Here is a 15,201-nt window from a genome sequence, read left to right as displayed (position 1 = left end):
GTTAGGTTAGGTTAGGTTAGGTTAGGTTAGGTTAGGTTAGGTTAGGTTAGGTTAGGTTAGGTTAGGTTAGGTTAGGTTAGGTTAGGTTAGGTTAGGTTAGGTTAGGTTAGGTTAGGTTAGGTTAGGTTAGGTTAGGTTAGGTTAGGTTAGGTTAGGTTAGGTTAGGTTAGGTTAGGTTAGGTTAGGTTAGGTTAGGTTAGGTTAGGTTAGGTTAGGTTAGGTTAGGTTAGGTTAGGTTAGGTTAGGTTAGGTTAGGTTAGGTTAGGTTAGGTTAGGTTAGGTTAGGTTAGGTTAGGTTAGGTTAGGTTAGGTTAGGTTAGGTTAGGTTAGGTTAGGTTAGGTTAGGTTAGGTTAGGTTAGGTTAGGTTAGGTTAGGTTAGGTTAGGTTAGGTTAGGTTAGGTTAGGTTAGGTTAGGTTAGGTTAGGTTAGGTTAGGTTAGGTTAGGTTAGGTTAGGTTAGGTTAGGTTAGGTTAGGTTAGGTTAGGTTAGGTTAGGTTAGGTTAGGTTAGGTTAGGTTAGGTTAGGTTAGGTTAGGTTAGGTTAGGTTAGGTTAGGTTAGGTTAGGTTAGGTTAGGTTAGGTTAGGTTAGGTTAGGTTAGGTTAGGTTAGGTTAGGTTAGGTTAGGTTAGGTTAGGTTAGGTTAGGTTAGGTTAGGTTAGGTTAGGTTAGGTTAGGTTAGGTTAGGTTAGGTTAGGTTAGGTTAGGTTAGGTTAGGTTAGGTTAGGTTAGGTTAGGTTAGGTTAGGTTAGGTTAGGTTAGGTTAGGTTAGGTTAGGTTAGGTTAGGTTAGGTTAGGTTAGGTTAGGTTAGGTTAGGTTAGGTTAGGTTAGGTTAGGTTAGGTTAGGTTAGGTTAGGTTAGGTTAGGTTAGGTTAGGTTAGGTTAGGTTAGGTTAGGTTAGGTTAGGTTAGGTTAGGTTAGGTTAGGTTAGGTTAGGTTAGGTTAGGTTAGGTTAGGTTAGGTTAGGTTAGGTTAGGTTAGGTTAGGTTAGGTTAGGTTAGGTTAGGTTAGGTTAGGTTAGGTTAGGTTAGGTTAGGTTAGGTTAGGTTAGGTTAGGTTAGGTTAGGTTAGGTTAGGTTAGGTTAGGTTAGGTTAGGTTAGGTTAGGTTAGGTTAGGTTAGGTTAGGTTAGGTTAGGTTAGGTTAGGTTAGGTTAGGTTAGGTTAGGTTAGGTTAGGTTAGGTTAGGTTAGGTTAGGTTAGGTTAGGTTAGGTTAGGTTAGGTTAGGTTAGGTTAGGTTAGGTTAGGTTAGGTTAGGTTAGGTTAGGTTAGGTTAGGTTAGGTTAGGTTAGGTTAGGTTAGGTTAGGTTAGGTTAGGTTAGGTTAGGTTAGGTTAGGTTAGGTTAGGTTAGGTTAGGTTAGGTTAGGTTAGGTTAGGTTAGGTTAGGTTAGGTTAGGTTAGGTTAGGTTAGGTTAGGTTAGGTTAGGTTAGGTTAGGTTAGGTTAGGTTAGGTTAGGTTAGGTTAGGTTAGGTTAGGTTAGGTTAGGTTAGGTTAGGTTAGGTAAGGTTAGGTTAGGTTAGGTTAGGTTAGGTTAGGTTAGGTTAGGTTAGGTTAGGTTAGGTTAGGTTAGGTTAGGTTAGGTTAGGTTAGGTTAGGTTAGGTTAGGTTAGGTTAGGTTAGGTTAGGTTAGGTTAGGTTAGGTTAGGTTAGGTTAGGTTAGGTTAGGTTAGGTTAGGTTAGGTTAGGTTAGGTTAGGTTAGGTTAGGTTAGGTTAGGTTAGGTTAGGTTAGGTTAGGTTAGGTTAGGTTAGGTTAGGTTAGGTTAGGTTAGGTTAGGTTAGGTTAGGTTAGGTTAGGTTAGGTTAGGTTAGGTTAGGTTAGGTTAGGTTAGGTTAGGTTAGGTTAGGTTAGGTTAGGTTAGGTTAGGTTAGGTTAGGTTAGGTTAGGTTAGGTTAGGTTAGGTTAGGTTAGGTTAGGTTAGGTTAGGTTAGGTTAGGTTAGGTTAGGTTAGGTTAGGTTAGGTTAGGTTAGGTTAGGTTAGGTTAGGTTAGGTTAGGTTAGGTTAGGTTAGGTTAGGTTAGGTTAGGTTAGGTTAGGTTAGGTTAGGTTAGGTTAGGTTAGGTTAGGTTAGGTTAGGTTAGGTTAGGTTAGGTTAGGTTAGGTTAGGTTAGGTTAGGTTAGGTTAGGTTAGGTTAGGTTAGGTTAGGTTAGGTTAGGTTAGGTTAGGTTAGGTTAGGTTAGGTTAGGTTAGGTTAGGTTAGGTTAGGTTAGGTTAGGTTAGGTTAGGTTAGGTTAGGTTAGGTTAGGTTAGGTTAGGTTAGGTTAGGTTAGGTTAGGTTAGGTTAGGTTAGGTTAGGTTAGGTTAGGTTAGGTTAGGTTAGGTTAGGTTAGGTTAGGTTAGGTTAGGTTAGGTTAGGTTAGGTTAGGTTAGGTTAGGTTAGGTTAGGTTAGGTTAGGTTAGGTTAGGTTAGGTTAGGTTAGGTTAGGTTAGGTTAGGTTAGGTTAGGTTAGGTTAGGTTAGGTTAGGTTAGGTTAGGTTAGGTTAGGTTAGGTTAGGTTAGGTTAGGTTAGGTTAGGTTAGGTTAGGTTAGGTTAGGTTAGGTTAGGTTAGGTTAGGTTAGGTTAGGTTAGGTTAGGTTAGGTTAGGTTAGGTTAGGTTAGGTTAGGTTAGGTTAGGTTAGGTTAGGTTAGGTTAGGTTAGGTTAGGTTAGGTTAGGTTAGGTTAGGTTAGGTTAGGTTAGGTTAGGTTAGGTTAGGTTAGGTTAGGTTAGGTTAGGTTAGGTTAGGTTAGGTTAGGTTAGGTTAGGTTAGGTTAGGTTAGGTTAGGTTAGGTTAGGTTAGGTTAGGTTAGGTTAGGTTAGGTTAGGTTAGGTTAGGTTAGGTTAGGTTAGGTTAGGTTAGGTTAGGTTAGGTTAGGTTAGGTTAGGTTAGGTTAGGTTAGGTTAGGTTAGGTTAGGTTAGGTTAGGTTAGGTTAGGTTAGGTTAGGTTAGGTTAGGTTAGGTTAGGTTAGGTTAGGTTAGGTTAGGTTAGGTTAGGTTAGGTTAGGTTGAGGTGTATCAAGTGCGCTGAGAGGTGTATCAAGTGCGCTGAGAGGTGTATCAAGTGCGCTGAGAGGTGTATCAAGTGCGCTGAGAGGTGTATCAAGTGCGCTGAGAGGTGTATCAAGTGCGCTGAGAGGTGTATCAAGTGCGCTGAGAGGTGTATCAAGTGCGCTGAGAGGTGTATCAAGTGCGCTGAGGCTGTGTTGAGTGCAATCTGGGGTGTCTTGTCTTGGTGGTTTTTGGCACCAAGAGTTTTTCTTTTGGTTTTGTTTTTGACGGGTTCAGTGTCTTGGCTCCTTGTGGAGTTGGGGCACTGGCGAGATCCTATCCTTCTATACAAAAAGCAAGGTTGTGCTTCTGACCACAGCTACCAGACCGCTGGTGCGGGGTAGCTTAGCTTTTTGTAACCAGGCAGGGGCCAATTGCTGCCCCCTGTCTGTGGATTTTGCTTGTTTTTGCCCCATTTGGGGCTAATTTATTTTGAATTGGTCACTTCTGGCCCAACATGGGTAGGAACGTGGCCAAAGCTTCGAGGGGAAGGTCTCTGACCCCAAGGGGGAAGAGATCAACTGGGGGGGATAAAGAGGAGGGGATGAGTGTGGGGGAGAGCGAGAAGACGGCGATTAGCCGATCGGAGTCGCTCTACTTTTCCGACGCCGACTCGGACGGGTCAGTCTGGCTCCCGGATGTTAAGTTAGGCGGGAAGCAGCGGGGTCAAGCCCCAAAGAGGAAAGCTTCGGAGGGTGTTGAGGAGGCTGAAAGGGCCTCCAACAAGCTTTCCTCTGTCACGAGGGGCCGGGCTGCTCGTCGGGGCTCGTATTCTGGGACGGCCGAGGCAAGAGAGAGGCTCCGCGATCTTTCGGCGGATTATGCCGAATTTGAACGCGAGCTGGACAGGGCTGGTACCAGCAAGTATTTGAAGGCCAGCCAGGAGAGCGGGAAGAGGTGCCTCGTGGACGAGCACCTCGAGGTGGTGAGGGCGGCTGCCCAGAAGGTTTTGGCGGAGGCCGGAAAATCCGGCAACCTGAAGGGGACGGCATGGCGGGCCATGAATGAGGCCTGCCATGATATAATCGTGGCAGCGGGCAAAATTGAGGCCCAGTGTGAGGAGTCGGAGGCTGTCCGCATACTCAGAGCGGATAACAGGAGAATGCGGGAACAGCTTTCGCTCCTCCAGCAGGAGACGAAGGCCCTGCGCACGGCCTTTGCCGAGCGCACGTCGTCGGCGCCGAAGGAGGCCCAACCAGCGGCGGGAACCCCCTCGCTTGAGGACATCAAGGGACTCCTATCCGAATGGAAGGAGTCATTTGAGAGAGATGTGTTCCTCAGGCTGGGGGGAATGGTCAGCGACCGCCTTAAGGAGGCTGAGAAGAGAGGCTTCCTGGCCCCGGAGCCGATTGTTCGGCCGCCTCTTGCGGCCGACAAGAAGACCAAGGAGGTCGAAGCGCTGGCCCCAAAAACTGGGAAAAATTATGCCAGCGTAGCCGCGGGGGCTACCCTGATGCCCCCAGCACGACCTGGGCCTGCACCTAAAGCTGTTCCAGCGAAGAAGCAGCCCAAACAAGCGACGGCACAGGCCCAGGTATCTACCGAGCCACCTGCTGAATTGCCTCCGCCTCAAGAAGGCGAACAAGGGTGGGCTGAGGTGGTCAGAAAGGGGAAAAAGAAGAGGAATAAGAAATCCTCCCCCTCTGCCCAGCCGGAGCCTACCCAAGCGGTGGCCCCCAAGACGAGCGTACAGCCGCCAAAAAAGATAAAATTCACCCCTCCCAAGACTTCGGCGGTGGTGGTGACTCTCAAGCCGGAATCCAAGCTGGATTACCGTGCGGTAATTACGAGGGCCACCACCATCGACCTATCGTCGATAGGGGTGGACCATGTGTCGGCTGTTCGCGGCACGGCAACGGGGGCCCGCATTATTGAAATACCCGGAGCTAACAGCGGGGCTGCAGCGGACAGCCTCGCAGAGAAGCTCCGGGAGATCATTGGTGGAGAGGCGGAGGTGACGAGGCCGTTTAAAGCGGCACAAATCAGGGTCTCTGGCCTTGATGAGGGTGTAACGCCGGAGGCCCTGACTGAGGCCACAGCGAGGGCGGGGAAATGTCTGCCGGGACAAGTCAGGGTGGGGAACATTCGCATGGCGCCGGACATGACGGCGTCGGTGATCATCACCTGCCCTGTGGCGGCTGCCAACGCCCTCATAGACGAGGGGCGTCTCCTTGTTGGTTGGACGGCCGCCAAGGTCAGGGGGCTGGAGGCCTTGCCCATGCGATGTTTCCGGTGCATGGGCATTGGCCACACTAGAGCCCTCTGCCCGTCCCCGGTGGACAGGTCTGGGTTATGCCATCGCTGTGGCAAAGCGGGGCACGTCTCGTCCGCGTGCGAGGCCAGTGAACCCTGGTGCGCGGTGTGTTTTGCGCACAAGCTGGTCGCCAAACATGTTATGGGCGGCCCCTCGTGCAATCCCCCGCGCACACGGGGCAAACTGGCCCCCCCAAACAAGGGAACCCCTGAGGGCACCACGATGGAGCACTAATGCCAGGCGGGTCTCCGCAACAGGCAGAGGTGTTGCAGGCCAATATTAACCACTGCGCCCGTGCACAGGACCTCCTAGTCCAGCACGTGGCGGAGTGGGCCATTGGTGCTGCCGTCGTGGTGGAACCGTATTGCGTCCCCCCCCTTCCTACTTGGATCGGAGACACAGACGGGCTGGTGGCGATCACCTCTCCTCGAACTGGAGATCGCCCACCCCTCTCGAGAATTGATTGTGGCCCGGGATACGCGGCGGCAAAATGGGGAGAGTTTGCCATAGTTGCGGCATACTTCTCCCCCAACAGGCCGCTGCGTGCCTTTGAGGTCTTTCTCGAGAGGGTTGGTGAGGCGATTGGGAGAGCGGCGCCAGCACCGGTGCTACTGATGGGAGACCTCAACGCCAAGCACTCGGCTTGGGGTTCTCCTGTCGACGATCCGAGGGGAGAGGCCCTGTACGACTGGGCTGTGGGTTTGGGGCTTGAAGTCCTAAACCGGGGCAACGTCGACACATGCGTGCGGCGGAACGGGGCGTCGATTGTCGACATATCCTTCGCGAGCCCCGTCATTGCCGCGCGTGTCGTGGACTGGCGTGTCCTGGAGGACGTGGAGACCCTTTCGGACCACAGGTACATCCGAATGGGGGTCTCCAACAGGCCCCAGCAGCCCGTGCAGGGCTTGAGGGGGCGCGACCGGGGGTTCCCGAGATGGAGTCTGGCTAGCCTCGACAGGGACCTGGCTGAGGAGGCGGCCATGACTGAGGCATGGATTGGATCCACACCAAGCCGTTCCCTTGGTGTGGACGAGAGGGCAACAGGCCTTCGGGCGTCGCTCACGCGCATATGCGACGCCTCGATGAGGAGGTCCGGGCCGCTGCCTGCAAAAACGGCGGTTCACTGGTGGTCGGAGGAAATCGCCGCACTCCGATCCGCCAGTAACCAAGCCCGTCGTGAATATACACGTTGCAGGCGGCGGCGTAATGTCGTGGACGGAGAGGAGGCGCGATTGCACCTCGCTCTCCAGGAGGCCAAAAGGGCCCTGTCGACTGCGATAGCCAAGGCCAAGGACGACGCCTTCAAGGAGTTCTTGGCCACGCTCGACAGGGACCCATGGGGGAGGCCATACAGGACCGTACGTAATAAACTGCGATACGCCCCCCCCACGGCCTCCATAGAACCGGACCTCCTCAAACGGATTGTGGAAGGCCTGTTCCCGACGGCTGAAGAGTTTGTTCCTCCGAGAATGTCGGCCCCTGAACGGGAGTCCACCACGGCGAGCGTGCCACCGGTGACGGATGAGGAATTTGACTGGGGACTGAAGCGACTGGAGGGCCGTAGAAAGGCCCCTGGTCCGGATGGAGTCCCTGGTCAGATACTCCCGGTGGCGGCGAAACACATTGGGAGCCGCCTTAGAGAACTGTTCGACGACTGCTTGTCGACGGGGCGGTTCCCAAAGCCGTGGAAAGAAGGCCGGCTAGTCCTTATAAGGAAAGAAGGCCGGCCTGAGGACTCTCCTTCGGGGTGGAGGCCCCTCCTGATGCTGGACGAGACGGGGAAGATGCTGGAGCGCATTGTCGCAGCCCGAATCGTCCAGCATCTGGACAACGTGGGGCCCAATGTGTCGGACCGCCAATATGGCTTCAGGAAAGGGCGGTCCACCATTGATGCCATCGGGGCCTTGAGGGCGTTCTCGGAGGAAGCAATTGAGGAAGGGGGAGGGGCCGTTGGCGTGTCACTCGATATAGCAAACGCCTTCGGCTCCCTCCCTTACGAAGTGATAGAGGAGGCGCTCCGGTATCACGGAGTGCCCCTCTATCTAAGGAACCTCGTAGGGCACTACCTAACAGGAAGGGTGGTGCTCTACGAGGACAGGGATGGGCAGAAAGCGAGGGCGATGACCTGTGGCGTTCCCCAGGGGTCGGTATTAGGTCCCCTGCTGTGGAACGTCGGTTTCGACTGGGCCATCCGCGCGGCCCTGCTCCCCCGGACAATAGTCATCTGCTATGCAGATGACACAATGGTGGCTGTCCGGGGGGAGCAATTGGAGAGCACCCTTAGGGCCGCGGCGGTCGCGGCAGACCTGATGGTCACGCGCATCAGGATGCTGGGACTGAGGGTGGCCCTCAGTAAATGCGAGGTCATCGCCTTCGGCAGGAAAAGGAAATGGAGACCGCCCTCGAACGAGAGTATTCCCATTGGCGGGGAGAGAGTCCAGGTGAAGCCGCACATGAAGTACCTGGGCATCATCCTGGACTCACGCTGGGACTTCGGGGAGCATTTCCGTCAACTGGCTCCCCGAGTAATCAGTGCGGCGTCGGCGATGAGCCGGCTGCTGCCCAATGTCGGAGGGCCTGGTGCCTCGTGCCGTCATCTGTATGCGGGAGTTACCCGCAGCATGGCGTTGTACGGGGCACCGATTTGGTCGGATAGGCTCTCCGCGGCCAATAAGGCCCGGCTGCGTAGGCCACAGAGAGTGGTGGCCAATCGCATCGCCCGGGCCTATGTGACGGTGGCTTGGGCGGCAGCTTGCGCCCTAGCCGGAACCCCGCCATGGGAACTGGAAGCCCAGGTCCAGACAGAGGTGTACCGGGAGCGAGCCAGGTGCAGGTTGCTGCAAATTAGGCTTGCTCCCAGGGAAATGAGGGCGGTCAGGCAGCTGGCCGTGGACAGACTGCTCGAGCGATGGAAAGTTGAGCTGGAAAACTCCCCATATGGCGTGAGAACCATTGGGGCGCTCCTCCCATCGCTCGTAGACTGGGTCGGAAGAGGACACGGTCAGCTGACCTTTAGGATGACGCAGGTAATGACCGGACACGGGTGCTTCGGTCATTACCTGCATAGGATCGGAAGAGAGGAGAGCGCGGTCTGCCATGGGTGTGGGGAGCCGGATGATACGGCCCAGCACACTCTGGCAGACTGTGAAAGATGGGCTGAGGAAAGAGTGGAGCTTTACGTGGAGCTGGGAGGAGACGACCTTGCGCTGCACAGCGTCGTAGAAAAGATGCTGTGCAGCGAAAGGTGCTGGGATGCGGTGGCTTCCTTCTGCGAGGCTGTCATGTCGCAGAAGGAGGCCGCCGAGAGGGAGCGTGAGGCGCAAGCCAACGCCCCTCTAAACAGGAGAGGCAGACGTGGCAGGCGGCGGGCACGATTCGCCCGTCGTCTGCTACGGTGAGGACGCCTGGCGAGGCAGAACCGGGGGGCGTCGTGGTGAAATGTCCGCGATCCCATGGCGCCCCCACTAACGGTCGGATGGAAAACGCCGCAGGAGGTTTTAGTGGGTAGTCCGGGCCGGCAGCGGCCTGGGAGCCCCACACTCCGGGGGAGATGTTCTTCCCCTGGGTCGCCCGTAAATGGGTTTCCTCCTGCGAGAACAAAAAAAAAAAAAAAAAAAAAAAAAAAAAAAAAAAAAAAAAAAAAAAAAAAAAAAAAAGATAGGTTAGGTTAGGTTAGGTTAGGTTAGGTTAGGTTAGGTTAGGTTAGGTTAGGTTAGGTTAGGTTAGGTTAGGTTAGGTTAGGTTAGGTTAGGTTAGGTTAGGTTAGGTTAGGTTAGGTTAGGTTAGGTTAGGTTAGGTTAGGTTAGGTTAGGTTAGGTTAGGTTAGGTTAGGTTAGGTTAGGTTAGGTTAGGTTAGGTTAGGTTAGGTTAGGTTAGGTTAGGTTTTTTTTTTTTTTTTTTTTTTTTTTTTAAATAAATTTTTCAGCTACGGCGCGTGGCCTGTACCTTTTTTAATTTAATGAATGTTTTAAGTTTAGAAAATTTTGTTGAAACATCCAATTCGCTCCGCGAATTTTCGTCTTAATAACTAAATACCATTGGCGGTTACAAAATACTAAATACAATTAACTAACTCTAACTCTACGAACAGAACCCCAGAATGGAGCAGACCAGGACCCCCTGGCAGCACCCGTTCACGAGTTGACGCATGGGTCAGCCATCGCAAAGCTCAACCATATTGGAGGGAACCTCACGACCCGGCCCACGACGCCGCCGCCAGATTGACCATTTTCGTGAGCATGACGTACTCCATTTTGTAGTTCTGTCCATTGTCGTCTTTTTTTTTTTTTTTTTTTTTTTTTTTTTTTTTTTTTTTTTTTTTTTTTTTTTTTTTTTTTTTTTTTTTTTTTTATTGCTACTTAAGTTAATTTTTTTTTTTTTTTTATTTTTTGTCAGGCTTATACTACTTTTAAAACTATTTTTTTTTTTTTTTTTTTTTTGTGTCATTTTTTTTTTTTTTTTTTGTGTCATTGTTTTTTTTTTTTTTTTTTTTTTTCACGTCCTGTGGGTTTCTGTACGTACACAACAACTCCTTCGTGACTGTCGTGACTTTGTGGGGTCTGCAGTACTTCAGAGGGAACAGGTTGTGTCGGTCGATGTAGGGTAGCTGGTTGTGGTCTCCAATCAACAAGGTCTCGCTGGCTCCTGTGATCTTTGTAGCCATCACTATGGATCCGAAATGATTCATTAGGGCTTCGTCCACCACAAGACGGGTGCACGTATCGCCCTTCATCATCCCGTTTACCAACAGTGAGGCCATGGTCCGAACTCGCCGTTTGGCTCGTTCTTCCCCGACCTTTGGTGTCAGTTTGTCCCTGAGATCTTTGACTGCTTCCCTAGTGGCGGTCACTATGAGGTCGCTCTCGATGTTGACGTGAGCGACTACCCATGTGGTTTTACCGCATCCGGGCACCCCGTTCACCCATGTGAAAGCTGTGGTCGCCAAGCATTCCAGTCGGGTGCTATCTGTCAGGTTCCCGAAGATGGTGTTAGCCATCTCAAGAATTCTGTCTTCTAGCATCACTCTGGTGCACTTGGCAATCACAACCTTCGGGTCACTGGGGGGACATATTGGCCGGATGAGGTCCCTCTCTCCCGGCTGGCTCTTTTCGAGTTCTATGAAGCCTTCCGTTGCGCAGTATGCCGCCATATACTCCCCGCACACGCTACCGTGTATAACCCGTTGTGTGTCTAGGTCGTAAATTGCGGCCTCCGCTTCTTCCAGTTTCACTTCGAGCGACTTGACGTTGCCACGTTTGTAAGTCTGCAGTATCGCACTGCAGATGTCCGCGTTGACTTTCCTTGTGGCAGCCGTTATCGCTAAGAACTCTCGAAGAGCGTTCTCCATGTGTGCCAGCTGATCGTTCGCTGGCTTCAGCCGAGGGGGGGTCACAAGCCCCATATCCGCTCTGGTTCGCTGGGTGATCTGCGTAACCTCTTGGCGGGATATGGATGGGGCTGTGAATTTTTCCACTGCCGTTTCCAGTTGAACCGTTCCTCTGAGTTTTCTCATCTTCTCTTTTACCGGGCTTACGATAGCTTGGGCCATTCGGTTTAGGAGTGTGGCAACCGTGGACTTCTTCCTATCTTTGTCCTGGTCGGTGCCTTTCTGCTTCGACTGGCGACTCTCCTCTTCGAGTGCTTGTTGCAGCCTCTCCGATCCGCTGATATCCCGAACTTGGTTCAGGGATCCCCCGCGGCTCGTAGTGGCTTCGCTTCCACCCTGGTCACGTCTCAAGAGAAACCCGAGGTCTTGACCTCTGTTCTCATATACCACTACCTCATGATGTTTTGAGGCTTCAAGGGCGCCCAGATGATCTCTTGTTTCGCCCGTGTGGTGAGACACTGCCATGGCATCCACGCTTAGCACTCTAGGAATGGGAGTATCCCCCAGAACACAGCCCCCTATCGACGTTAGCACGCTGCAGACCTTCTGAAAAGCCGTAGAGATGTCATCAGTGGCGAAAAGTGCGATGGTTTTGTTCTTCCTCCGCACCATTCGACACCGCTGACCCCCCACGGAGACCGTAGGTAAGGCGTCGTAAACTTTACGGCGCATGGTCGTTTTGCTTGTGCTCCCGTTCAACAGGAGTCCGAGTCCCGGTGAGATATAGATGTTAGTCTTCGCCCTGTCGTTGCAGAAGGCCACTCCCACTCGTTCCGAGTTGTTGTTCATGAACATGGCAACTCCTCGGACCCGCAGCCTGGGCTTCCCCGCTTCTCCGGCTTTTAAGAGTGTGGACAACTGATCTTGGTTGTCTGATGAGTACTGCTGCACCTGTGTGTTGATGGTGTCGGTGCGTGTGGTGTTAGTGTCGGTGTTAGTGGAGTTGGTGTCGGTGTTGGTGTTAGTGTTGGTGGATGGTTGCGCCTCTGCAGTCTTATTGCGTTTTGTCGCAATGGCCGCTACTTCCTCGATGTAGTTGAGGAAGTGACTCCTTGTTGACTTATTTTGCAGCAGATCTCCCAACACTTCCCGCCTCAACTTTGTGTCGCAGATACACTCCAGGTTGTAACGGGCAGTCTGAAACCTGGGGCAGTCGAGTAATATGTGCCATACCGATTCGCTGACATTCGGGTCACACTCACATCCGGGACTGTCTCTCAACATGAACCGGTGCAGGTATTCTCCGAAGCCGCCATGTCCCGTCAGGATTTGTACGTGCAGGTGATTTAGATTCGTTCCTCGCACGAAACTGTAAGCTTTGCTTACATTGGGGAAGAACGTTCTTGTGACCGCACCTTGGGAGGCAGTATCGAATCTATCCTGCCATCTGGCTATAGATTCCTCCCTTATCTTCCTTCTGACGTATGACAGCGGAACTTCTGCGTAATCGGGTGAAGAGGTCTCTTTCGAGGCTCCTTCTTTGGCAAGCTCATCCGCCCTTTCGTTTCCCGCCGTTCCCACGTGAGCTCTGAGCCAGAACAAACGGACCTCCCTCCCTCGCGACCGCATCTCAGCAATGCTCTCCTTTATGGCCTTTGCCAGAGGATGGGTTAGCCGAGTGCTGCACAACAGATCCAGCGACGATCTTGAGTCGCTCAGGATGTTGATTGCTGCATCTTCGCTTTCCAACGCTCCGGACACTGCCCTGTGGAGTGCATAGATCTCAGACTGGAATACGGTGCACGTGGAGTCCAGGCTGAAGACTTGGCTGTGTGTCTCCTTGCCATCTTCCCACCATGTAAGTGCCGCTCCCACCCTGCCTTCCATTTTACTTCCATCGGTGTAAACCTGTGGGCCAGTAATCTGGAGTGCAGTTTGGGTGGCATCTGTCATGTCCTCGAGCAGAGTGTACTCTAGTTGGAGTTTAGTGGCCGGGTGTGGTAAATCTTTGGCTTTTACAATCTCCTCGAGTTTACGATCTGGTGGTAGGAAGTCGACGGAGAGCCCCTTCTTCGCCTCGTAAAGGGATGCCACTTCCTGGATTCTCAGGTCCAGCGGTAGGATTCCTGCAAGGATTAGCGCTGCAGGCAGAGACGTTGTTCTGTACGCCTTGCAGATCCTTTGCGCGAAACCCCTCTGGAGTGTATCTAGCGCTTTCCTGTTGGTTAGGTTTTCAGACGCTTTTGCCCATGCGCAGGCCCCATAGGTCGCAATAGGTTCTATTACTGCGACGTATAGTGTCCTGATAATTTCTCCATTAAGTCCCCAGGTGACTCTTGCTGCGCATATCAGCTGTTTATATATGCTGGCCGCTTTGGTGCAGATGTTTCGCACGTGCGAGTTGAAGTTGAGCCACCTGTCTATGGTCAGTCCTAGGAGTTTGATCTCGTCTACCAGAGATAGAGTTGTTCCGGACATGGTGATTTGGGGAGGAGTGTACTTCAGTTTTTTTGTTAGCAACATGACTTGCGTCTTGTGTGCTGCGAAGTTTAACTTGTTCTCTCTACCCCATTCTACCGTCCGCTCCAATATTCTGTTGACGCGATCCTCCATTCCATCTATGGACTCTCCGGAGAATACCAGGACCCCATCATCTGCGAAGGCCTGACAGTAGACTTCCTCGGACGATAATCTTTGCAGGAGGGGATCCAATATGATGTTCCAGAAAGTAGGGCCTCCAATGGAGCCCTGCACACATCCCTTGGTTGTTTCCCGCTCGCTGGTTTCGCCTGCATAATTAACGATTATCTTTCTGTCTTGGAGGTATGAGTCCACCATCAGGTACAGATTTCTGGGGCAACGTCTGATCCTTAGTTGGTTCATCAGAGCCGGCCACCACGCGTTGTCGAAGGCCCCCTCTATGTCCAGCGACACTATCAACACGGATCTTCCCGCTTCCTTTTCCGCGTTGACGTGCTTCAGCAGGTCATACAGGGCGTCCTCGGTTCCGCGCTGCGGCAAGAAACCGTACTGCCTTGGGCTGAGGGTTGGGAGTAGGTGCCATTGTAGTCTTCTCACAAAAAGTTTCTCTAACGTTTTTCCCAGGACGGACAACAGTCCGATGGGGCGATAGGATTTGGGGCTGGTGTAATCTTCTTTGCCCGGTTTGTTGAGAATGACTACATGGGCGATCTTCCACTGTCTCGGAAAGTAAGAAATGGCTAGGCATTTGTTGGCAATTGCCATGAATACTTCCCTTGAGCAGCGAATCGCTCTGGCACAAATGTCCGAGGTGAACCCGTCCGGTCCCGGTGCCTTTTTGGGGTTTTGCTCTTGCAGCACAGCCTCCAATTCGGCCTCGGTGAACGGTGGGTCGTCCTCTTTCAATTCTCCCAAACGCTTTTGAGGTGTTTCTTGCACAATTTTTCGGAGTTGAGTGTGATACGGGGTATCGGTTACCACCGCGTCCTCAGGGTAGAAGGTGTTCGCCAGTAGATCGGCAGATTGCTTGGGGTCCAACGTCTTTCCATCCGGTCCCCTTAGAAGTGGCTCTTCTTTCCTTCCTGATGTTTTCCTGAGGACACGGTAGATTCCGTCCCACATACTCTCTCTCTCCTGCTTTGTGCAGAACTCCTTCCAGCTTCGAGTTTGGGCCTCTGCTGATTGCTTGGCGTATAACGCCTTGGCCTCATTATACTCTTGCAGTACGTGTTCCTTCCGGTGCGGGGCAGCGTTTTTAATCCTTTTCTTTTTACGAACGAGGTCCCTTTTTAGGTGTTCTATTTCTTCCGTCCACCAGGGAAGGGGGGTACCTTGGCGCCTTCTGCCTATCTTAGGGATCGCGCTTTCGCACGCTTCCCGAATAGCTGTTATGTAGGCTTCTGTAAGGATCTCCATTTCCTCTCCGGTCACTATCTCTCCTACTCTGGCAGGTGTTATGTCCCTTTCCGCAAGCAAAGACAGGAGTGTTTCGTCGAACGCTAACCAGTTTGCCTTTTTGGTGTTGTACACTCTAGTGGTGGGGGCTGCTGCGTGTTGCAACCGCACTCCTAACTCTAGTGTGTACGTGATGGCGTTGTGGTCTGATGTAATGAGCGTCCTGTCGACTTTCCAGTTCCTGATCTTTCCCAGCAGTGAAGAACTACACGCAGTCACGTCAACTATGCTGGTGCATAGAACGTTTCTCCGCCAGACTTCGAAGGTCGGTGTGTTTCCGGTGTTGAGGATGTGGTAATCCATTTCGTTGATGAAGGCGTTGTATTCCGTCCCTCTCTCGTTCTCGGATTCGCTGCCCCACCAGTGGCTCCAGGCATTCACGTCTCCCGCTAACAAGGTGTTTGGCGTGTTAAGCGATTTGCATGTCGCCTTGGTTCGCTCAATGTAGGGACCTATGTCGGCCGCTCCGTCAAAGTATACAGAGACTACTCCAAGCCTGAAGCTGCCTGCTTCCAGCACCACTGCAGATTCCGTTTCGGTCACCAGCTGAGGATCGTGTATGATCCTGAACTGGTCACCGAAAACTATTATCGCTGCTTTAACTGGGTTCCGGCTGCTGATGTTTGAGGAGCACTGGATTACTCTAGTGCCGGGGT

General features: G+C 52.0%; 2 protein-coding genes across 2 annotated transcripts; one reads left to right on the top strand and one right to left on the bottom strand.

Moving 5' to 3' along the window:
• The first annotated feature begins 3,486 nt into the window (after window positions 1-3,486).
• Window positions 3,487-5,517, top strand: LOC128682345 (uncharacterized). Its single transcript, XM_053766993.1, has one exon. It carries the CDS (start codon window positions 3,487-3,489, stop codon window positions 5,515-5,517), a length of 2,031 nt encoding a protein of 676 aa, XP_053622968.1.
• A 3,955-nt stretch (window positions 5,518-9,472) lies between these two features.
• Window positions 9,473-15,193, bottom strand: LOC128682581 (uncharacterized; the record flags this gene model as incomplete). The annotated part of the gene is made up of 2 exons (XM_064436939.1): window positions 9,473-9,544; window positions 9,782-15,193. Coding segments are annotated over 2 exons (5,484 nt in total), but the record flags the coding sequence as incomplete, so codon positions are not given.
• Window positions 15,194-15,201: the final 8 nt, after the last annotated feature.

Source organism: Plodia interpunctella, chromosome 30 (genome assembly GCF_027563975.2).
Source record: "Plodia interpunctella isolate USDA-ARS_2022_Savannah chromosome 30, ilPloInte3.2, whole genome shotgun sequence".
Lineage (NCBI taxonomy): Eukaryota > Metazoa > Arthropoda > Insecta > Lepidoptera > Pyralidae > Plodia > Plodia interpunctella.
Note: the sequence above shows the minus strand (reverse complement) of the source record. Positions and strands in the feature narration are given on the sequence as shown.